Genomic DNA, 25,206 nt, shown 5'->3' with positions numbered 1-25,206 from the left:
ATTTGGGCTTATTTTGCAGCCACAGGACCTGAGTGTCTTGCAGTCATTTAAACTCCTCTGCATACCAAAGTATTCTAGAGTCAAGTGTGGACCCATCTGTCCAACAGTTAAAGTTTGGGCAAAACTGAATCATGTAACAGGACAATGACCCCAAGCACAGCAGCAAATCTGCAATAGAATGGCTGAAAAAGAAAATAATCAAGGTGCAGTAATGGCCCAGTCAAAGTTCAGACCTCGGCCTGAATAAAATGCTGTGATGTGACCTTAAGAGAGCTGTGTATAAACAAATGCCTGCAAAGCTCAGCAAATTGAAGCAATGATGTAAAGAAGAGTGGGCCAAAATTCCCCCGCAATGATATGAGAGACTGATAAGGTCATACAGAAAACAATTACTTCAAATTACTTCAAATTACTTTACGTTACTGCTGCTGTAAAAGTGCTGAATCATGGGATATACTTAGTTTTTCCACACACCATTTTTATATTTTGGCTTCTTTTTTTTAAAATAAATAATGGCATGATTCAATAGGCTATGTGCTGTTGTTTATATGTGCTATAATCAAATTTAAAATGACCAGATTTTCTATGTTTTATTGAAAATAAATTTACCCAGTTAAAATGTACCCAGTATCCCAACTGTTTTGGAGCTGGGGTTCTACGTGATACAAAGTCGGACCGAGAGAACGACTGTCAATGCACCCTCAGCCCAAACTCTAAACGAATCTATGCAACTCATTGTATTAGTGCAAAGCCACCTGCACAGTCTGTTCAGTGAGATAACTTAATCACAGAATTAACCAGCCCTCTGTTTAAAACAACAAAAGAGGCTCCACACATATCACTGGACAGCAGGTTAAATACTACCATGTGCCAAACAGAGATAACAACAGGGTTAGTTTGCAACTGGAAAACACTGATATAATAATTCTCCTGGTATAGCAGTGTGATAAATTACAACAAAGGATCTACACACAGCTTTGCTGTAGAGATTAATTATATTCTATTTTAGTAATGTTTAGTGATGACGTTGCTCTGACCTACAAGTGAGGATGTAAATCATGCATGTTGGTTTGGTCCTCCAGATCTGTGCTGTGATAAATGGGCCTGTAAGAAGCCTACAGACTACCTGGATGAGTCAGCACAGTTCCAGGACCTGAGAGAGGATGATAATTCTGCCAGTGAAATCACATATGGAGAGGTGGAACAACGCTTAGGTCAGCTTCAGGACCATTTAAACAGGTACATATTTTTCGAGTCAGCATGCAGATGGTTGAGTTTCACTTTGCTGTCATAAACTATGAATTACCCGAAAATGTGAACTTTTCTAGTGTGAATAACAGTGCTTGTTTTTTTTCTTCTTTTTTTTTGACTAACCCTTTTTCTTTTACCACTGGTTTGCCATTTCAGCCACACAGCTCACGTGTGGTGCCACATGAAATTGCAGAAATTTCTCTTCTCATTTAAACTTACTAGTTGCGCTTAGCACATCTCTGTTTGGAAACAGTGTAGCATTTTATCAGATGGTGCAAAGAGTTGCTGTTTTGGACAGTATTTCTAGATTATTGTCTAAATTTACTTAAGTAAATGATGTTAAAACTTCTCTCCTTTAATTTTAACGTGAAAAGTTTAGGTTAACTTTGAAGTTAAAGTTGGAACTCTACTTGTTCTGAAGAAAATAGGATTACATTTTTTACATTTATCCAGGGGCATTCCTTTACTGAAGTGAGATGTGCAGTTGTCTTTTTTGGCCTATGTTGACATGATAGCACTCAGTTGCTCCACATATCTCCCACACCATTACACCACCAGCAACCTGAAACATTTATACAACACAGGATGGATCAATGCTTTCATGTTTATGCCAAATTCTGACCCAATCATCCAGTTGTTGCTGCAGAAATCGACACTTGTTAGACCAAGCAACATTTTTCTGATCTTCTGTTGTCAAATTTTGATGAACCTATGTGAATTGAGGCTTCAGTTCCCTGTCTTTATCTGACAGGAATGGCACATGGTCTGGTCTTCAGCTCTTGTAACTCATCTGTTTCAAGGTTCAACACGGTGCTCATTCAGAGATACTCTTTTGCAAACCTTGGCTATAGTGAGTGGTTATTTGAGTCTCTGTTGCCATCCTATCAGCTCAAAGCAGCCAGGCGATTCTCCTCTGAACTCTGGCATTTCCATCTAGAGAAGTGCTGCTCACTGGATATTTTCTCTTTTTCATACCAGTCTCTGTAAAGAGGTGGTTGTGTGAGAAAATGTCAGTAGATTAGTAGAAATTCTGAAATACCAGCAGCCCATCTGTCACCAACAACCATACCATGTTCAAAGTCCCTTAAACCACCTTTCTTCCCCACCCTGATGCTCAGTTTGAACTTCAGCCGGTCAACCTGACCATGTCTGCATGACTAAATGCATTGAGTTGCTGCTGTGTAATTTGCTGATTAGTTATTTTTGTTACCCAGCAGTTGAACAGTCTGCCCATTAAAAATGCATGGAGTCATATGAGTGAACATTTCACTTAAAATGACTCAGAAGGAGCAGAGTGGAATATTTTTTCCAGTTTTAAGTGCAGGGTAAAGGCTCCTCTCTGTTCCCCTCACTTTCTCCATTCAACATCTAAATCTCATTTGTAAACCATAGCTACTGCTGATGTAACGTCTGACATTACAGCAACCGAGCGTGCCATAAAAGTCACAAATTTTCACTTGTGACTCATGGTGGCTTTAAATGGAGTCTTTTCCATTTTTTCAAAACATTCTGTAAAACTGATTCGGGAGAGAAGCAGCCTTATCTAGAGGCATTATGTGTTTATGTCTTTGTCTGTTTGTTCAATTGGTGGTTATTTTTTCTACTGTCTTCAAGTCTACATATATAACATTAATAGTAGTTCTTAAAAACAGAAAGAATGGATTTATCTATCAATTACATTGTCTAATTTGAGCGGATATTGAATGTATGATGGATTTTCACTGTGCACAAAAATATTCGGGTAATCTTTTGCAACTGGACTTCTCTAGAGCATTTTCTGGTATGTTCTGTGGCGACAGCATAGGTATATTTGTCACTATTCTTATTTATCATTGCATTTTCAGATAAATGCTATTATTAATTTCAGTAAATGATAAGGCAGTGCTTTATTCTTTTAAGATGTCACCTCCCACACTGCTAAAAGTAGGCTACACCAAATGTGAAGGAGTAGGTGGAGGACGGCAACTAGCTGGCAGAAGTCGTTGTCGGACTTGGAGTGGGAGGTTGGATCTAATGGAAGCAGGATGCAACATTGTAGGACCGGCGCAAATCAAACTTGAGAATGACCTGGTACAAAAGTCTTTATATGGCAAAGCAGCGCTCAGAAAAAATGTGCCTGAAACAATTTATAATGATAGAAACAAAATGGTGAGATTGATTTCTAGCAGCTACGTTGTACTTTACCTTCCCTAAAATGAATAGATTTTATTTTTGTCATTCCTGGAATGTAGAAACACATCTTTGGCAGTAGTTTCAGAATCACACCTGCAGTCAGCAGCCACCTGAAACGGACACGCAAATGAACAGCAGATGGTATTTTTAGCTGGAATTATCACAGAGAACGAAAGATCGCATCAGGGTGCCTGAAATACTGGGCAAGCTCATTTTATTAAGCACAAATAAGGCATTTTATCCACTGCACTATACCTGACCTTGTTTTTTTAATGCTGGCTGGCTGCAGGATGAGCAGCACTTCTCTGTCATTTTGGTGTTTTTGTGGCTTTGACTAGTCTGAAAGCATATGTGGCAGGAAAAAAATGTTGGTGTGGCTTTTCTCATTCACACATCTATGTAAATAGCCAAGAAAAATATTGTTTGGTACGCTGAAAAATACCGTGCGGCTGCTTTTACTTAGTGTCTCATGAGCCACAGCATATTAAACGAGGAAAACAAAAAGGCTGACAGTGTCTTTGTGCATTAGATGGAATACACGTTGGGTTTGGGGTTTTTTGCCTTAAGTCCTAAATATAGAACTTTGATCAAATCTAGACTTAATTAGATTTACCAGATGAGTATAATAGTTATTTGCACAGTAAATGCAGAATTCACATGTCCCACACAAAGCTCATTATCGCTCCTAGCAGGGGCAATGTCTTTCATCTATTGCTTTGACAGAATGTTTCCACACCGTTGCCGTCTCTTAATTTTGTCCAGAGCAACGGCTCCATCTAGTGCTCAGTGAAGCACATCTGAGTGTGCTTTCAGCCATTGTCACGCACAGTTAGGTTTACACTGTCCGAGTTATGTAAATACTCTTTCTTTTCTTACTTATCTTTTGCTAATATTATACAGTATATCTGTCTGTTTTTGCTCATCACTCCTTTTTTTTTTTAGGCTAGAATCTCAGCTGTTATCTGATATGCAGGCCATCCTGCAGCTGCTGCAGAGGCAACCAACTCTGGGACCGCCTGCCTACAGCACTGTGACTGCTAATCCAGACTATCACAGATCTGCAGTGAAGGTTCAGCCGGCTGCTCTGAATGCAAGCCATTTCTTTAGCTCTGCAGGAACTCAAGTAAGGATGCCATCACTTTAGTTGGTAGACATAATTTTACATAGAGCATTTATTTTCCACATATGTACACATTGAGACCTTTCCCTTCACTTTTTCATACTGTTAAACTAAATGTCTCATCTAAAAATGTGTTGATTTGTTTGTTTTTCTACAAATACAGTTGTGTTTTAAGGGTAAATATAATTTCACATCTGAAACAGGATATTAAATGTATATATATAATGAGATTATTTACCCCAGCACAGGCAACTAAGAGCTTATTATTGTCAAAAACTGTTTTTTTAGGCCCCCAACCAAAAACTAGGGAGCACCATTCAGGAATCTAAAGACTCTGTGTTGAGCTTGGCCAGTGTGAATGCACCCACTGAGGACAGCCTTAAAGAATTTCTTGTGCAGAGACATACAGAGGCACAACAGCATCAACAACCATCCACAGGGCATCAACAGTCAGCACTGATCCTTCTTCCACCTGAAAACCCTGCTTCCTCTTCTTCCATGTCACCTTCAGACTCCAACCTCAATGCCACTGGACTCCATAAACCTGCCTCAGACCAAGAGTCTCCAAGGCCATAAATCTTTTCTGCAGCACGGTATTCTAATATTGAGGTTGTAATGCTGTAATTACTAAGTAGCAGTTTCTTTTATCAGCATGCTGGCACAGTCATCTGTGGCTTGGTATTAGAAATGAGATGTTCTTACATTGTGCATGAAGACAAAACACTGTTTTACGTGGTTGACACGGAATTAAGAAACTATTCCTGCAGCTGCCAGTATAATATGTAACAATAGTTACATATTTTAACAGTAGTTCTGTCAAAACAGGATTGAATCCATAATCATCATCATCCTCATTCATTTTTGCTCTTTAAACTTACATGGTGATGCCCACTTAATCTTGATGCACCTATTTAACCCATGAGGACAGCATTTCAGCATTTTTAGTTAAATTCTTCTTACTCTGCAAGAATGCTGGTCTCCACTAGGTTGTGATAGAAATACACAACCAATGTGTTTTGCAAATGCTTTTCTAGTTAACGGACTTTGTGTTTTTTGCAGACACACTATTGCATCATTTTATGTTCCCACACAGTTGGTCACACTAGCATGGGCTATGTGGCTTGGGTAAAATCGAAGGTGTGGATAGTGACACTAGCTCCAAGTGTAAGCAAGAAGAGCCGACTGACCTACCTCACAGTAGACAGGCTCCAGTCAGACAAATAGGGTTCCTCCTGCTGGTAGCTGCAAAACCAGGGAAAGATTGGCATCTCCACCTCCCCACAGTGGATACAATAACTCACCAGGTTCTGCAGCAGAATTGCCAAAAACACCGGGAGGTGCGGTGCATAACAGCAGCCAGCTGTTCCTCAGTGAGGGGTCTGTGGATGATGAACATTCATGGAAAGTATTAAGAAAGATACAAAAAATAGAGGAACTTGTGGAAAAAACATACTCTCAAAAAACAAGTTGAAGGTGATGGTGGCACCACGACTACTTACTGTACTAGCATTTCATAACATCTTATGAGCAATAGGTGTGAGTCATTTAAAAGTGACAAAAGTGGGTCATCTGGTGGATAAGGTGCTAGTTTTAAGCTAACTAATATACTACCAGTACTCAAGTGCAGAATCCACAGAGAGCGGAGGCTGTAGAAAGCCAGGACTAACACACACTGCCAAGCAAATTAAAAATCTTTACACAAGAATTTGCCAACAACCCCATCGAGCCTTTTTTCAATCCTTTCATGCCTGTAGTGTGAAGAGGGAAAGGTTATCTCTCCAGACGCTGGGTGTCAACAGAGAGCCGCAACTGTATTACTCTCTGCCAAAGTTCAATGCAAGTGATCATTCTTGCTTGCTATACTTCAGAGCAGCAGACAAGAACACATGAAAGCCTCAACTAAAATATTGTGAACGCTGAAAGGAGCCAACCCATTACTGTTACCAAGGCTGGCTGGCAGCAGCTGAATACAGACATGTTTGTTTAGGCAGTTAACCTGTCCAACCTGAGATTTGGAAACAAAGATGCGAGCGAGTCATAGGTACCTGCACTGCTATCAAAACGTGAGCACCGGAAACGTGAGGAGGTGGCTTTTTCACAACAGAAAAATGACGGCACAGCTTTTCTTTCTCCATTTGCAGAATTCAGTTCCTAGCACCTGACGCTGAGGCACTGAGGACAGTGGAGATTATCTTAAATGATGCAACAGTCACGGATGAGCCTGGTCATTAATGTTAGAGCCCGTTTAGAGTGTAAAGTCTGTGTGGGCACATAAAAACATTCCAGGCTTTAGGAGTAATGAGTCTGTATATGAAAGAAATATAAGTCTTCTGTAGCCATTAGTGTAATACAGCATTATTACAAATAAGAGTTTTCTGATGTATGTTGTATGCCTGTCTTCTCTGAAGTGTGACTCAGGGGTTATGGACAATTGCACTGCAATATACTGTACAGTATCAAAAAAAAGACTATGGTTTTCTTCTATAAACAATGTGCTTTATTACTGCAATGACTAATGTGCACCTGGTGTACAATGTTAAGCCAACAGAATACACTATACGTACTTATCTGGAAAAATATAACATGCAGATTTGAGATTTTTTTTTCGCCGTTTGGAGAAGTATGATATAGACATTTCTACATTTAGAAAAGAAATAGAAAAAAATCATATCAAATGTTTTGTGTCTTATAACTTACTTTCTCATTTTTCTCTTACAATATAATTATTCAAAAGTGTTAAAGGAACTCTGACTATGAAGACGTGCATACCTGATTATATTAAGATTAACAGCAATTTGAATGTGTTATTTAAAAAACGTTTGTGAATTAAAAAAGTGACACATTGTTGGAACAGTCTTGGTCTTAATATCTAGATATTACAGCGCGTATTTTGTTCAACTTTTTTCAAGTCGACGGTGAAATAATACAGCCCCCCTTTCTTTTTGTTACCCAAGCCAGTTTAATAGTCACACATGTAAACATGGTCCATAACGACCAGCTCGCGCACATCTGCCAGCCACCTGCATCCGAAGTGTCTGATAAGCTCCATCAGTCTTTGTTGGAGAACAAAAAAACACTTATGGGCCATGTGGCATTTGATTGTAGTTGTTGCTTACAGCCACCAGCATGTTTTTCCTGTTTTGGTTGGCTAAATGGGGAACTATGCCATGTGTTTTTTTAACACCGTGGTTTAGTATATGAGATCACACGAGCTGAAATAATCTGAGTTCCTTTTAAGTCAACATTATGTTGTATGGGAAAAATGTGAAAGTGGCCACTTAAATGAGTGCATCATGGTTTGAGATTTAAAGGGTTTTGAAAAGCTTACCTATGAAATATAACATATACTATTGCAGCCTATGGGGAATTCTTATTAGTTTTGTAGTTATTTATTTATTTATTTTCATATGGATCTACAAAGCATGCATTTTTTTGAGTCTCTATATACTTACCGTTTTGCACTGCCTGTCAGCCCAAAGTAGCACATTACAATATAAAATGATGTCAGCATACTTTACTGGGATGAGGTGTTGGGGGGAGAAGAGGAAGGGGCACTGCGGGACACAAGGACACATAGTACTTGTGCATAAACAGACCCCAGAGAGTATCTTGTGCCTATATGACAAATCCAAATGCTAAGACAGCATCTTTATGTATAAATAACCATACATAATGAATTATATAGTCCCTGTACAGTTTTTTTTCTGTTGGCAATGAAGGTTGTTGTTGTTAGACATTTGTAGGAAATAAATACATCCCATTGCCAGAAATGTTTTTTTGTTTTTTACTGAATAAATTACATTGAGTATTCTATAGAACATACAGTAGTGCATATGTTAGTTTTGAAACTGTGGGAGCAATAAATAAAAACGCACAGTTGGAGTTGTGTCGCTGGCTTTCTGTTATTCAGTCCATATATGTGTTTACAGTTGCTGTGTACATAACTGAAAGTAGAACATATACTATGAATTATGAAGTGTTCCAGGAGGATTGTGTGTCCTTGAGGAAGGTGAGTGATTATTTCACAGTATGTCAAATACTTTGTTGCAGTTGTTTGTTTTTAATGAGCATCTGCCAAACTTATAATGGATTTCTTTATATTGTTGCTCTTAGGAGCCATGACTTTCCTTTTTAAAAAAACAATCTTGACCAGTAGTTTGGACATTGACTGCTTTTTCATTCATTTTCAGTTCAGTCCTTGTAGCTGACCATTTTCACAGGAATGTGTTTTGTTTTGTTTTTGGTGTGTGTGTGTGTATGTGTGTGTGTGTGTGTGTGTCACTTAACACTGACCTATGAATCAATCAAGTACAATAACACACAGTTATATAAGACAATTTGGCATAAAGTAGTGTTTTTGCACCAAGAAAGTGATTTGCACAGAGCTAAAAGCTGAAAACTTGACACATCTTTGCATGATGTGTGGTGTCTTCTTAAAAAAAATCTTAAGAAACTTGACAAGTGGAGGATAAAAGAAGAAGCCAGGCCTAAAAACTATCTACAGCATATGAACGATGAGCATTTGATGGGTGAGTTTTTGAAAGTAAATAAGAAAAAAAGCAAAGATCTGACACAGGACATGAATCTGATATGTGGCTGCCAATAAGCTATTCTTTATGAAGAGGAAAAGGATAAAGGTATGGTAAATTAGAACAGGACCAGAGGTTTTTGGCAATTGGTTTAGGTTCAAATCATTCCCAGTATGTATAATAGTGAGTGTCAACACCCACCCGTATAAGACCCAAAGACTTGGGCCTTCACCTCACCCAGTGGTGGAAATCTTGTCAAAATTAATGTAATTTGAAGACAGAAAAAAGTAAGGTCAGATTTTGACCTACCAGGCAATAACATCTGGAAAACATCTAGTTGGCTTCATTTTTCAACATCACAACACACAGCCAGTAAAGTAACAACATACCTGCGTAGAAAAAACCCATAATGGAACACTATCAGTCATTGATTGGCTTCCTCAGAGCCCGGACCTCAACGTTATTGAAGCAATGTGGGATCATCTTGACAGAGAACAGAACAAAAGGCGGCCAATATCCAAAGAATCACTGTTGTGAATGTCCTTCATGAAGCCTGGAAAACTATTCCTGAAGAATATTGCCTAGGAGACTTCTGCGCTATTTTGCATACTACATTGTAATCCATCTACTCGTTTCGACCACTTAAAATATCTTTATAGAAATATTATTTAAATGTAACTGTGTTATGTTTGTTGAAATTTCTGTAACCCCCTTGTCTCTCTTTAAAAATGCATTTTTAACGTCAGTGAGCGTTTTACATTGATAAATAAATGATATATAAACGTTGTTTCGCCAAAAACTGATTGTAGCTTCTACCTTGTTACAGAAATATTCTCTCTGCCTTAAAAAGACTTGATATCGATATTTTTGACATATATTTCATAGTATAGGCAAACAAGACGATCACGTTTTGGCACAACTGGCTGGCTGGCTCTGTCGCTACATTAAAGAACAATAACAGAGTTAGAGGGTGGAGAAAAGAAACCGGGGATGGACCAAAATAACTCGTGACGTAGAGATAAGTTGCTTGGAAGTTTTCGCTTTTGAAATATTCGTTTTCCCTTTCTTTTCTGGTCTCTGTGCTTCAAAGTTTGAATTATATAAGGTCAGATTTTGGCCTACCAGGCAATAGCACTAGAAAGGTGTTGCTATGGTCGCCAATGCAGAAAGTTCACTACAATAATGTTACAATAATACTGTGTACGATAAACGATTTACAAAAAGTCAATTTAGGTCACTTTCTGATCTATTGGAACTACTGTGGTCCGTTAGTGACACCCAGTGGCCGTTTTAAATGTTGACTGCTTGGGAGAAACGAAAGTGAAAGAGCTCCATTTTCCTCGATAAAGGCACCGTGAATCAGCGCGTTTGCTGTGAATGTAGTTTTAGGCAACGCAGGAGCCAGTTTAGTGATCTGTTAAGTGAGTACCGATGGAGTCTGAAACGGATGAAATGCGCGAGTGCCTGATCGACTGCTTGAGGCCGAGGCTGAAGGAGCTTATTGTGGTGGATCGGGTCCTGGATCTTATAGACTTTATCGAAAACGAGCAAAAGGAACGGATCAGGCAGAAGGCCAGAAACGATGGTGATATTTCGGCTGCGGACTCCCTTATTAATATAGTAGTTCAGAAGCCACATACTCCCGGATGGTTCACTGCGTTCGTTGACGCACTGAATAACGGGGGCTGTAAATTCGCAGCTGACTACATGCAGTTAAATCTCCCAACTCCCGAAGCTGAGGCAGAGAATGAAAACTGTGTCCGACTTATTCACTTACTTATTCCCAGCCTTGCAGACATGGCTACAGAATTAGTGTGTGGACAATGTTACAGTACAGGACTGCTCACCATAGATGAGCGCGACAGAGTAAGTACATTATAGTGCAACCAACCTTTCAAAACTACTACTGCTTTATCTGCATGCTGCTTAGCACATGAGCTTTGGTGGTAAGAGAGAAAATATTCAAGTGTCAAAGGTTCACTGTGTGTATTCACACTAATTTCACTGGTGTGAAAAACCTCGAAAGTATCAGTATAGCTTCAGTATTTACCTTTTCTTCCAACTGTTTCCCAAAACATGTCTTTTCTGTCTTTGACCACTAGATGGCAGACAAATGTAGGCCGCTCATCCTTTTGGTGGCAATGCCTTTCTCTGATTGCTTAGCAAACTGACTTTATTCATTACACTTATCATCTAGATTACGGCTGAAATAGGCAACAGGGGATCCAGGAGTGGCGCAAGGGAACTTTTAAGAAGAATTATCAAATGTCCACCAGGATGGTATTCAACATTTCTTCAAGTTCTTAAAGACACTGAACACCGTGTGCTCTATAATGAGTTGACTGGCAACGAAGGTAACTGAACTATGCTGGAAGACACACACCCAATACACCAAATACTATCAGGGAAATTTGTGGCACAGAAGTCTCAGTGGTGAGATATAGACAGATTCTATAAAACATGTGCACATAAGTGATTACAACTACAGAGGGAATTCAGTATCTTTAATCCAACTGCATTAGTAAATATACTGTGATCATTGCTTTGCAACAATCTCACTAATTAAAATTGGGATGATTAATTATGATTAAGAGTTTTAGTTATAGTCTTTATTACATTTAAAGCCATGTTCTTGGTGTAGACTAGTGTAACAAAGGAAAATAACAAGTTATTATTTTACTAAACAGTCATCCAAATAACCTCAAATAATCCTGGAATAACCATATTTATGGAAAAAGATAATCATCATCAACTTTAAACATTCTAGAAGGCATTCGTGTATACGCTCACTGGCCACTTTATTAGGTATACCTGTTTAACTCCCCATTAATGCAAATATCGTGTTGGCCAGTCACATGGCAGCAGCTCATGACATGGTTAATATAACCTGCTTCAAAACGAGCATCAGAATGAGGAAAGTAATCTCAATAGCTTTGAGTGTGTCATAGCTGTTAGTGCCAGGCAGACAGGTCTGACTATTTCACAGTCTGCTGATCTGCTGGGAATTTCCCATACAACCATCTCTAGGGTTCACAGAGAATGGCCAGAAAAAGACAAAAAAATATCCAGTAAGTGGCAGCTTTCTGGGAGAAAATACTTTGTTTTCCAGACTGCTGATAGGTGGCAACAGCAACTCACTGTAACTCCTTGTTGAGCACATGGGCCACAGCAGCAGAAGACCATGGCGGATGTCATTCCTGTGAGATAAGAACAGGAAACTGAGACTGCAGTTTGCACAGGCTCACACATGGCCTGCCCTGTACCAGTGGTTTAGGCTGGTGTTGGTGGCATAATGGTTTGGGGCATATTTTCTTGACACCCTTTGGGCCCCTTACTACCAACGAGCATTGATTAAATGCCACAGCCTGCATCCCATCCCACCCCTTCTTGACCACAGTGTACCCATGTTGCTCCCAGCAGGATACTGTGGTATGTCACAAAGCTCAAATCATCTCAATTTTTTTTCTTAAACATGACAATGAGTTCATCGTCCTCAAATGGCTTCCACAGTCACAAGATCTCAATCCAATAGAGCGCCTTTAGGATGTGATGGAGTGGGGCATTTCAGTCACATCGTGGACTTGCAGCCAACAAATCTGCAGCAACCACATGATCATCATGTTAATATGGAAAATCACAGAGAAATGTTTTCAGTATCTTACTGAATCCAATTATGTCAGTTCTGAAGACAAAAGGAGGCCGACTGTGTACTAGCAAGATGTACTTAACAAAAAGGCCGGTGCGTGTATAAAGGCAATGATTAGTTCATAATTACTCAAAGTAAGTCTAAATCTTCATCATTAACTCTGATGCAAACACAGAGCAGCACAAAAAAGTAGCTACTCATTTATTAATAATTACTTCACCATTAGTTACTATTTTTCTGTTGCCTCATGCATCACACTAAGTAATTACTCAGTAATTCCTTCTTACTGCAAAATTACTTTACCATTACTAACAAAGCAAAACAAAACATCATATTTAATTTCTGATCAGTTGTTTTCTTCTCAGTATTTTCACCAGTACCTTTTATTTCTCTGTCTGTTTAAGTAAAGTGAAATGTCAGATTTAATAGTTGTAAGGTAATTCCTTAATACTCAGGGACTGGTTTGCCATTACTGTTTACCTACTCAAGTAAAGTGAAACATCTGTCTTTATGCAAATATTGATGTACTGTATTATAAAGTGTTACCTGGTAAATTGTTACTCCTCATTTATAAAATGTTCCTTTTTTACATTTCTTAGGATCAGATAAGAAACCATCACTGAAAGACAAACCTATAGCTACAGGGGAGAGTCCAACATCAGCTGAAAGTTGTGATGGCACTGAATCGATGGAGATCACCGTGAACGAACAGCCTATGGATCAATCCACAGGTCACACAGAGCATGTCTGTTTAATGTCTGCATTAAGGAGAGCTGAGGAAGTGCTCTCACACGTGTCATTCTTACTGTTAATCTAACATATATCTAACATTTCTTTGCTAGAAATTTAAACTTTCAATGCGTATATGGAAATATGTAAAAGGTTGAAGGAATACAAACAAAATTCAGTTTACTTAAAACTACAGCTAACACTGTAACTACCATTTTTTTTTAACTTTGGTTTATGTCCTTTCAGACTTGTATGCAGGCAATGAACTGCCCAGCAACTCGGAGCCCTCACAGCCAGGTGGGATGGATTCACTTTTATTCACCCTGTTGAAGCAATTAAAGTATTTAAAGGGGTTGTTGGTAATTACAAATATTTTTATTTGCCTCAGTAGGTCATGCGCAATAACCAAACTAAGATCAGTGCAGCTGTAGTTGCCCTAAAGTATCCTGAGTATCCTAAAGGCAACATGAAGTATGGTAAAGGAAAAATGTTGTTGTAACATGTGGTTACATTAGTGGAACATTAACTCTGTCCTGCCAGGCAGACAGCTCTGACTATTTCAGAATCTGCTGATCTGCTGGGAATTTCCCATGTAACCATCTCTAGGGTTCACAGGGAATGGCCAGAAAAAGACAAAAAAATATCCAGTAAGTGGCAATTTTCTGGGAGAAAATACCTTGTTTGCCAGACTGCTGATAGGAGGCAACAGCAACTCACTGTAACTCCTTGTTGAGCACATGGGCCACAGCAGCAGAAGACCATGGCGGATGTCATTCCTGCGAGATAAGAACAGGAAACTGAGACTGCAGTTTGCACAGGCTCACACATGGCCTGCCCTGTACCAGTGGTTTAGGCTGGTGTTGGTGGCATAATGGTTTGGGGCATATTTTCTTGACACCCTTTGGGCCCCTTACTACCAACGAGCATTGATTAAATGCCACAGCCTGCATCCCATCCCACCCCTTCTTGACCACAGTGTACCCATGTTGCTCCCAGCAGGATACTGTGGTATGTCACAAAGCTCAAATCATCTCAATTTTTTTTCTTAAACATGACAATGAGTTCATCGTCCTCAAATGGCTTCCACAGTCACAAGATCTCAATCCAATAGAGCGCCTTTAGGATGTGATGGAGTGGGGCATTTCAATCACATCGTGGATTTGCAGCCAACAAATCTGCAGCAACCACATGATCATCATGTTAATATGGAAAATCACAGAGAAATGTTTTCAGTATCTTACTGAATCCAATTATGTCAGTTCTGAAGACAAAAGGAGGCCGACTGTGTACTAGCAAGATGTACTTAACAAAAAGGCCGGTGCGTGTATAAAGGCAATGATTAGTTCATAATTACTCAAAATAAGTCTAACTCTTCATCATTAACTCTGATGCAAACACAGAGCAGCACAAAAAAGTAGCTACTCATTTATTAATAATTACTTCACCATTAGTTACTATTTTTCTGTTGCCTCATGCATCACACTAAGTAATTACTCAGTAGTTCCTTCTTACTGCAAAATTACTTTACCATTACTAACAAAGCAAAACAAAACATCATATTTAATTTCTGATCAGTTGTTTTCTTCTCAGTATTTTCACCAGTACCTTTTATTTCTCTGTCTGTTTAAGTAAAGTGAAATGTCAGATTTAATAGTTGTAAGGTAATTCCTTAATACTCAGGGACTGGTTTGCCATTACTGTTTACCTACTCAAGTAAAGTGAAACATCTGTCTTTATGCAAATATTGATGTACTGTATTATAAAGTGTTACCTGGTAAATTGTTACTCCTCATTTATAAAATGTTCCTTTTTTACATTTCTTAGGATCAGATAAGAAACCATCACTGAAAGACAAACCTATAGCTACAGGGGAGAGTCCAACATCAGCTGAAAGTTGTGATGGCACTGAATCGATGGAGATCACCGTGAACGAACAGCCTATGGATCAATCCACAGGTCACACAGAGCATGTCTGTTTAATGTCTGCATTAAGGAGAGCTGAGGAAGTGCTCTCACACGTGTCATTCTTACTGTTAATCTAACATATATCTAACATTTCTTTGCTAGAAATTTAAACTTTCAATGCGTATATGGAAATATGTAAAAGGTTGAAGGAATACAAACAAAATTCAGTTTACTTAAAACTACAGCTAACACTGTAACTACCATTTTTTTTTTAACTTTGGTTTATGTCCTTTCAGACTTGTATGCAGGCAATGAACTGCCCAGCAACTCGGAGCCCTCACAGCCAGGTGGGATGGATTCACTTTTATTCACCCTGTTGAAGCAATTAAAGTATTTAAAGGGGTTGTTGGTAATTACAAATATTTTTATTTGCCTCAGTAGGTCATGCGCAATAACCAAACTAAGATCAGTGCAGCTGTAGTTGCCCTAAAGTATCCTGAGTATCCTAAAGGCAACATGAAGTATGGTAAAGGAAAAATGTTGTTGTAACATGTGGTTACATTAGTGGAACATTAACTCTGTCCTGCCAGGCAGACAGCTCTGACTATTTCAGAATCTGCTGATCTGCTGGGAATTTCCCATGTAACCATCTCTAGGGTTCACAGGGAATGGCCAGAAAAAGACAAAAAAATATCCAGTAAGTGGCAATTTTCTGGGAGAAAATACCTTGTTTGCCAGACTGCTGATAGGAGGCAACAGCAACTCACTGTAACTCCTTGTTGAGCACATGGGCCACAGCAGCAGAAGACCATGGCGGATGTCATTCCTGCGAGATAAGAACAGGAAACTGAGACTGCAGTTTGCACAGGCTCACACATGGCCTGCCCTGTACCAGTGGTTTAGGCTGGTGTTGGTGGCATAATGGTTTGGGGCATATTTTCTTGACACCCTTTGGGCCCCTTACTACCAACGAGCATTGATTAAATGCCACAGCCTGCATCCCATCCCACCCCTTCTTGACCACAGTGTACCCATGTTGCTCCCAGCAGGATACTGTGGTATGTCACAAAGCTCAAATCATCTCAATTTTTTTTCTTAAACATGACAATGAGTTCATCGTCCTCAAATGGCTTCCACAGTCACAAGATCTCAATCCAATAGAGCGCCTTTAGGATGTGATGGAGTGGGGCATTTCAATCACATCGTGGATTTGCAGCCAACAAATCTGCAGCAACCACATGATCATCATGTTAATATGGAAAATCACAGAGAAATGTTTTCAGTATCTTACTGAATCCAATTATGTCAGTTCTGAAGACAAAAGGAGGCCGACTGTGTACTAGCAAGATGTACTTAACAAAAAGGCCGGTGCGTGTATAAAGGCAATGATTAGTTCATAATTACTCAAAATAAGTCTAACTCTTCATCATTAACTCTGATGCAAACACAGAGCAGCACAAAAAAGTAGCTACTCATTTAAAACTACAGCTAACACTGTAACTACCAACTTTTTAAACTTTGGTTTATGTCCTTTCAGACTTATATGCAAGCAGTGAACTGCCCAGCAACTCAGAGCCCTCACAGCCAGGTGGGATGGATTCACTTTTATTCACCCTGTTAAGGCAATTAAAGTATTTAAAGGGGTTGTTGGTAATTACAAATATTTTATTTTGCCTCAGTAGGTCATGCACAATAACCAAACTAAGATCAGTGCAGCTGTAGCTGCCCTAAAGTATCCTGAGTATCCTAAAGGCAATATGAAGTATGGTAAAGGAAAAATGTTGTTGTAACATGTGGTTACATTAGTGGAACATTAACTCTGTCCTGCCAGTTTCACACTAATAAACAAGTTCCATGTGTGCATCATGATGAACTACACAGAGGTCAAAGAGGACAGTGCATAGCTAGCAGTTCAAATGAAAACCATATGCTGGAGTATAAGGAAATGTAAAGGAAAAGTTACATTCATGTGGCTCTGTAGTGTTTGGCTTATATGATGGATAAGTGCATTTCTGCTTGGAATACTCTACCCTGAATTGCGAAGCAGGAAGAAAAGAGTTGAATCAGATTAGTTCTTTTGCAGTTTAGTCAGGTTATTTCAGTAGTAGAAAGGCCCCAAAGATGTCTGCAGCCTGCGAGTAAATGGGTTTAACAGAGTAGTTTACATGAAAGATTGTTCCTGCAAGGCGAGTCTCTAGCAGAATTGTTTTTTTTAAATGTTTTCTAAAATGAGCAGAGCTCATACTTAGTCCTAATGAATCTGAAAACAGCTCTATGTTTATTTCTTGAATAATTCTATGGGAACTGCTTTCAGAAGTTCAGGAGGCCACATGGACCACTGTTTACTTATTAATATCATTAAAGCTCTTTTTTCTCATCATTGGAGACTTGCATTTGCTTGCATAAAGTTGCTTGAAACAGCACCGTAACCTCTGGCATACCAAGTCAGTGAGCGAAAATTAAAGACTGTCTGCACTGAGAAAGAAAAAAAAAGATTTGGGGGGTTTAAACTCTAACTGGGGGGGAAGAAGAACTTAGAGTTGAGTGGAAAGGGGAGCAGAGTAGGGGGTACATTCATATTGCTCCTGGTGTCTTAGTCATGTATTATCCCCTGCCTAGACAGAGCAAATAAGTAACAGCCTGCCAGCAACTTGGAGTCTAAGTGGATCATAGTAAGTCTATTGTACTTGTAGAGGAAATAAGGCAAATAGCAATGACTTGTAATGTCTCTCTCTAAGTAATCTGATTATTATAAAAACATATATAAGAAAGCATAGTGCTTGATGTTAGTCTGCCTCAACCCATCCCTTTTTATTGTCACTTTCACCGTTAGATTAGTAGACTGGTGTGAAATATCAAATAGCATTCACTATATATAGAGAAGCATTTGCTTTTAAGTCCTAGTGTTGTATGGTTTGCATTAAGTAGTGCCTCTCAGTGACATCATTTATAGTGCACAATGTTTTCTTGTAACACTGAAACATGATTTACATGCTCTACTCAGTGCCTTTGTTTGTGGTTTAACTATTGGAAGTGTTTTAAAGTTAGGTCATCTTACATGATATGGATGTACTGTACAGTGTACGTGTATGTTCTCTGTTTACCCAGGAACAAAAACAAAGAGAAGCAGGCATTTCCTGTTGGTCATGTCTGTAATTGTGGGTTGCTGACACAGACAGACGTTTTGTGATTCTGAACCTCTGCTCTCCTTTGCAGATGGAAGTGCCTTAGAAGTTGCCAGAAGCCCAGAAAAAGAAATTACTCTTCGAGATTATCAGATGGAAGTCGCTGGACCTGCCTTGGAGGGGAAAAACATCATCGTATGTCTCCCCACAGGAAGCGGTAAAACCAGAGTTGCAGTTTATATTACCAAAGAACATCTGGACAGAAGAAAGGCTGAAGGGAAACCAAGAAAAGTGATCGTCTTGGTGAACAAGGTACTACAATGTGTGTCTGGTATAGAATACTTCTGGGTTTGCACTATTATGCTAACCTACTTCTGTCCATTTCTCATTAAGCACTCCTGAACATTGTTATTTTTTAGCACATACTTCATGTGGTCTGTTGTAGGTTTTCCAGCTGTAAAACTATGTGGTTGCATTTGAAAACAGATTGTGAAATAGTGATCACCACTGAAAATCATCACAGTTTTTGATTCTTGATTTGTGAAAAAGAGCAGAACAGTAACCCCAGTGCCTTTACTCTCTCTGCTCTAAAAACCAACATCAACAGAAGCTCCTAAATTACTGCACAGCTAATTTGAGACCCTGCCTTAACCAAACAGTCTAGCACATATTTATGTGTTCTGGTTTACTAATGTTGGCACAAACACTTAAATCATCAGGAGCTCTCTGATCCTAAAAACAACAGTAAAGACTTTTTCTAATTTTGTCGGTTATATCTCTTGACTTTTGTGGCATTGACTTCATGAAAGTTTTATGTGCTCTGATGCCCTGCAGGTTCCTCTTGTTGAGCAGCACTACTCTGCAGAATTCCTGCCCTTTCTCAAGAACAAATATAAAGTGGAGCGAGTCAGCGGAGACTCCCAGCTCAAAATCTCTTTCACAGAAATCGTGAAGAAAAATGACATCATCATCTGCACTGCCCAGATTCTGGAAAACTACTTAGAGAGGGCTAACAGTGGAGAGGATGAGGGCGTGAACTTAAGTGGTATGATATTTCAACACAATTTCACAAAATTGAATACATTATCCTTATATTTTTTTTTAAAACACACTCTTTAACTAAAATCTATCCAGGCTTAAGCTTCAAACTCTGACAGCTTCTGGAATAGAAAGCCACCCAAAGGACAGAGCAGCATCTCCCCTGATAGCATCTTGTCAAAGTCTTCCGACTCTGCTGCTTACTCCTGTTGGCACTCACAAGTCCAAGGTGGAATAGCCACCTCAGTGGAACATATGCTGTTTGTTGAAACGCCTGAAAGCATGTACTTTTTTTTCCTCCTGGTTTCCAGGCCACACGTCTGTTCAAGCCATCAGTGTGTGGCTCATCAAATTCACATGAGAGCTTCTATCACCCAAAATACATCAAGCTGCCACTCTCCATTCTCTTTTTCCTCCAGGGAGGATTTTGCATTGCATCGCTTAAACTAGTACATGGGAATAATTAGAATTCACCCTGCTTACACTTTTGTAAAATCCAAACTATATAAAGTTTTTTTTTGTTTTTTGTTTTTTGAAGTAGACAGTTTTCCAACATATGTTATTGTGTGGCTTAAACTGCTGTGTCAAAGGTTCCTAGAAAAGTACTGGTTTGTGTGGGTAGGTTTGGGAGAGAGATGGCATCTGTGAGGGAAATCACCTCTGTTTACGTAACAAGCAAAATAAATGGGATAAAATTAGCGTTGCTGGTCGAGAAAATTACAGTCTTTTAAGATTTGAGCACTTTTGTTTCTTGGCAGTAATGTGGCAGCGAGAAATTGGGACACGTGCATGTTATTTTTGAAACAAAGCAACATTTATGTGTTTCTCTTTTGCACATATAGACCTGACACTCATTATAATAGATGAGTGTCACCACACTCAGAAGGGAGGCGTCTACAACCACATAATGATGCGATACCTGAAGCAGAAACACAAGAACAAAAGGCTCATAAAGGAGCAGAAGGAGCCTGTGCCCCTCCCTCAGATCCTGGGCCTGACTGCCTCTCCAGGGGTTGGGGGAGCCACGAAAATGGAAAAAGCCGAGGAGCACATACTGCGTGTAAATACTGTTTCTCCGTCTTCACCTGTGTGGACAAAAGTGTTGCATGCATATTACTCTACTCATTCTTGGCACATTTAGTCATTATTTAAAGTTAGCTATAGTCTTTAAGGCTTCTGATTAATATATCTGACAGTCTGGGAAAGAAAACTAGTCATCAGTCACGCTTCTTTGTGTCCATACCAAGTAACTCACATGTCACAGTGAACATCTTTTTTTAATCAAAATCCTGCTCAAGTTCTTTCTGCTTCAGTCATAGAGAAACTTGTTGATTCAGCCAAGTTCTTTCCACTGTTCCACACTGACCATGCACACAAGGCAGCCATAAAGTTTCCACTGCAGCAGAAAATAAGCAGAAATACGCTCTATCATGAGATCAAGATGTGGGATTAATTTTAACACTATAAATCTTTGTATTTTTTTCACAGATCTGTGCAAACTTGGACGCTTCCAGAATAATGACAAGGAGCCAAGAGGAATTCAAAAAGGAGCAAAGAAAAATAATTGTTTCTGTTGAAGATAGGAGGGAGGTATGCCTGTTTAACATGGCATGGTTTTGTGCTAAGCTTTTCTTTGACTCTAATTCATATGAGGGACTCCAGCTGATGTTAATGCAGGATTACATGTGTGTGAAACTAAATATCCTTTTTAGGATCCCTTTGGTGATGTAATCAAGAAAATTATGACCGCCATTCACAACCATGCCGAGCTGACCCCCACCTGTGACCTCGGCTCTCAGAATTACGAACAGTGGGTTGTTCAAAAAGAACGACAAGGTGAAAACAGATTTTTACGCTCATCTTTCACTAGTTATCGTTTGTTCAACCTCCCATGGTGTGTAGCGTCTAAAAGTACTTGTCTCGATCCATTTTAGCTGCAAAAGATGAAAATCAGAAAGTACGAGTTTGTGCAGAGCACCTCCGACAGTACAGCGAGAGCCTGAATCTCAGCAACACGATTCGCATGCAAGATGCCTTCAGTTTCCTGAACAAATACTACAAGGAGGAGATGAAGAAAAAAACTGCCCCGGAGGAGGAGCATAAGATACAAATCACAGATACTGAGAGGTTCCTCTTCAATCTGTTTAGAGGTATTGTGAAACTAAGCATCCGCCTGAAAATTAAAAGTAGTTGTTGACTTTATAATCTGAGATTTGGAAAATCTTATTTTCTTTTTTCTTTTTTTTGGGGGGGGGGGGGGGGGGGGTAAATGTGAGGTAAGCTGTTGTTTGGCTTAGATTAGCTAATAGATGTGAAACTGCCATCTAGCTAGCCAGGAAAATGTCCACATAAAATAAGGTCCACCTATGAACATCTCTGAAGCGGTCTAATTGGTAAAGCGTGTTGTTTTTGTTTAGCATTTATTAAAAGCAAATGAAAAACAAAAAGGATTTTGAAGTCTGCAGTGGTTGCCAGCATTCAGAACAAAAAAGCTAGAAATTATTCGGGCTGTATATAAAAGACAGACATGGCCACGCAACATCAGCCAATGGTCATTAGTCTACCATTTTGAAACACTGAGTTTGGCATCATAGCTGCCGTCATTTGACTTTGGATGCTGATGTGATCATATTTGAACGACAGAGTAAAGTACTAAGTTATCAGCTAATGGATGCAAGCTTGGTTAGCAAGATCCAGCCAAAGACTGCACAGATATTAGTTAATATGTGCCTGCAATTATATTAAAATTTAAAACACAAAACCTCTTCAACAGTCTTTTATTATGATTGATACACATTAAGCCATTATTCATTTTCTGTGCCAGTCTCATGCATTAAAAAGGTTCCAGGACTCATCAAAATAATAAACTGTTATCAGGAGTTCCAGTTAAGGCATTCAGATTAACTAAAAAGTGATTCTTAGCATAGAAATAGCAGCTTTTTGTTATCCAATTTCCTAATAATGCAATAAAGTTTAAGCCTTTGTACAATTTAAACAAGAACAATATCTAAAAATGAATGTGTCCTTCATCATCAAGGGTAAAGAAGCTGTAGAGACCAAAATTATTTTTGTACTTTCTATATTACTGCCTATAAAATTAGCCATTTTACTTCTGGAATATGTGGAGATAGCCTAAAAGGGTAATTTGAGAACCTTCATGGTTTGGCAGTTGAGCCCTATGCGTTACAGATTTCTACCAGGCACAACTTAAACAAATTTATAGTCTACCTGTGAATTTTGTGGTAGATTTGAACCCTTCCCACATTTCCGGTCCTGTTGTTAAGCTGAGCTAAGCTGCTTATCACTGTACTTACTAGAGGTATAAACCCTCATATTTAACTCACAAAAAGACACCATATCTTTGATGCCAGCGATATAAAAGTGTAATTCAGTTCTTTGTAATCTGTGTCTGACAGAGAACAAGAAGGAGCTGGAGACTCTAGCAGAGAATCCGGAGTATGAAAATGACAGCCTGTCAAAACTAAGAACTAAAATTCTGCATGAGTTCAGCTCTCGGGCTGAAGCCAGAGGGATCGTTTTCATCAAAACACGACGCAGCGCCATTGCTCTAAATCATTGGATACAGGAAAACCCCAAGTTTGCTGACATTGGAGTGAAATCAGCATATGTCATTGGAGGAGGAGACCAGAGTGTTGTTAAACCAATGACCTCGGTGAGTGCTACATTTCTCTCTATTTTCCTGCACAATTATTTGCGCCTTACACTTAACCTTCTCTTATAAATCTGTTTTAATCAGGCAGAGCAAAAGGATGTGTTGAAAAAATTTGGCAACGGTCAAGTCAACCTGCTGATTGCTACCACAGTAGCCGAGGAAGGCTTGGACATACCAGCCTGCAATTTCGTTATTCGATATGGCCTTGTGACAAACGAGATCGCTATGATTCAGGTCAGTAATGAGTTGAATAATGAGCATTGAATGTGGTATACCCAGTAATTGAAGGAATATTAGCCTGTGTAAAACAAACGTGGTTGCCTACCCTTCACTCACAATCGCCTTTCTCAGGCCCAAGGCAGAGGAAGAGCCGAGGACAGCAGTTACACGCTGGTCGAGGTGAAGAACTCCGGGGTGGCTGAAAAGGAGTGCGTCAATGAATACCGCAAGAACATGATGAACAAAGCCATTCAGAAAATTAAATCCTTAAATCAGGCAGCCTATGAAAAAAGAGTACGTTTACTTCAGAATTTTTAGTCTTTGTTAAACTGAAAACCCACATGGCTTTGAGACTTTTTTTGTTTGTTTGTTCATCAGATCACTGAGTTTCAGATTCAGGCTATAATGGAAGAGAAAGTAAGAATGACGAAGAAGAAGCAGAAGGACATAAAGAACGAGAGCCCATCTAATGTGAAGTTTAGCTGCCGAAGCTGCAGCGAGCCAATCTGCACGGGCGACGACATCCAGATCATCGAAAACATGCACAGAGTCAATGTGACGCCACAATTTAGGTACAGTTTACGATTCAGTTCTTAACCTTTTGTATGTGTTGAACTGTATTCCACTCATGTAGTTGTGCTGTGATTATTATCAATTTTACTGCATCTTTTTACAGAAAACTTTACATTCAGAGAGAAAATACTACTCTTCAGGAGCGTCTTCTCGACTACGAGACCAACGGCTTCATTGCATGTAAAAACTGCGGACAGGTAGGTTCAGTTTAGGTTTTTCAATTATTTGGAAATTCTCTTGTGAATCTTAAAAAGATAATCTTATTCAGAATGTTCAATTTAGTAGATAACTAAACACAGCATTGCTGCATTAACAAGGAGTCGTTCAGCATATGCACATACCTAATGCTTAAGCATAATTAGAAAAAAGTAGGACATTTATGACTCTTAGTCATAAGCAATAAAGCTAGTTCTTCAAAGAGAAATGTGAGTCTGTCATATGACATAAGACTGCAGCCCTTCAATTTGAGATCACGTTTCACCACAAATTTAGATTACAGGACAAAAGGGCACAAAAGCAAGCCTTTATTTAGTCTTGGTTAGGCCTGCATTGAGCAGAATAAAATACTCATTATATGTTGTGTTGCATTCTGTTACAGAGATGGGGTTCAATGATGATGTACAAGGGGATCGAGTGCCCCTGCCTTGATGTGAAAAACTTTGTGGTGAATTTAAATGGAAAGAAGATTAGCAAATGCACCAAGTGGAATGAAGTCCCCATCAAGTTTTCTGCCTTCGACTACGCTGAACATGCAATCAACATGACCATGTCCGATAACTCGGATGATGACGAAACAATGTGAATTATAACCACGTAGAATAACCAGCGACTGAGAAAGCCTTGATTTCTATTGTGTTGCCGTATGGTCGACACAGGATTAATAATCTTATCAGAGTAGTGAATGTTATGTTTCCTTTGAATGTTTACTTGTTAACTGGAGAAATGAATGGTGATGGGACTGAAGTGTGTTCGTAAAGAAAAAGTGTGAATGTTTTACATCATTTTAATGGTTAAAGTATTATTGTGAAATGTGCAAAATTGCAGAATAAGGGTTTTACTCTTCAATTATGTTTGCATTTGATGGGATTTACTGTTGAAGTAATGCATGATTGCAGTGTATTAATTTCTATGTAAGGGTTTGTCACTGGTATTAAATGAACTGGAAAAGCAAAGCAAGAAAATAAAGTATATATATATTTTTCCCTTTCAAACTCTGGCTGTCTCAT

General features: G+C 39.1%; 2 protein-coding genes across 3 annotated transcripts in view; both read left to right on the top strand.

The window, feature by feature from the left end:
• kcnh7b (potassium channel, voltage gated eag related subfamily H, member 7b) overlaps window positions 1-8,425 on the top strand; it is a 44,789-nt gene extending 36,364 nt beyond the window's left edge. The window contains exons 13-15 of the mRNA XM_084954675.1: window positions 1,083-1,239; window positions 4,366-4,546; window positions 4,832-8,425. Coding sequence (XP_084810801.1) covers window positions 1,083-1,239; window positions 4,366-4,546; window positions 4,832-5,119 — 626 coding nt within the window. The 3' untranslated portion in view covers window positions 5,120-8,425. The remainder of the gene's footprint in view (window positions 1-1,082; window positions 1,240-4,365; window positions 4,547-4,831) is intronic.
• Window positions 8,426-10,350: 1,925 nt separating this feature from the next.
• Window positions 10,351-25,191, top strand: ifih1 (interferon induced with helicase C domain 1). 2 transcript variants are annotated; one of them, XM_084908597.1, is made up of 19 exons: window positions 10,351-10,938; window positions 11,270-11,426; window positions 13,318-13,449; window positions 13,694-13,744; window positions 15,272-15,403; window positions 15,649-15,699; window positions 16,890-16,940; window positions 18,569-18,789; window positions 19,312-19,522; window positions 20,358-20,575; window positions 21,004-21,105; window positions 21,228-21,351; window positions 21,450-21,665; window positions 22,932-23,188; window positions 23,273-23,422; window positions 23,540-23,701; window positions 23,786-23,979; window positions 24,084-24,177; window positions 24,579-25,191. In XM_084908597.1, the coding sequence occupies exons 1-19, from the start codon at window positions 10,504-10,506 to the stop codon at window positions 24,780-24,782; spliced, it is 3,162 nt and encodes a 1,053-aa protein (XP_084764723.1). In that variant the 5' UTR covers window positions 10,351-10,503; the 3' UTR covers window positions 24,783-25,191. The 2 variants fall into 2 exon arrangements, with proteins under 2 accessions (XP_084764723.1, XP_084764724.1); XM_084908598.1 differs by lacking the exon at window positions 16,890-16,940.
• The last annotated feature ends 15 nt before the right edge of the window (window positions 25,192-25,206 follow it).

The sequence above is a fragment of the Perissodus microlepis genome, chromosome 16, assembly GCF_051167445.1.
Source record: "Perissodus microlepis isolate ML-2025 ecotype Zambia chromosome 16, ASM5116744v1, whole genome shotgun sequence".
Classification (NCBI taxonomy): Eukaryota; Metazoa; Chordata; class Actinopteri; order Cichliformes; family Cichlidae; genus Perissodus; species Perissodus microlepis.
Note: the sequence above shows the minus strand (reverse complement) of the source record. Positions and strands in the feature narration are given on the sequence as shown.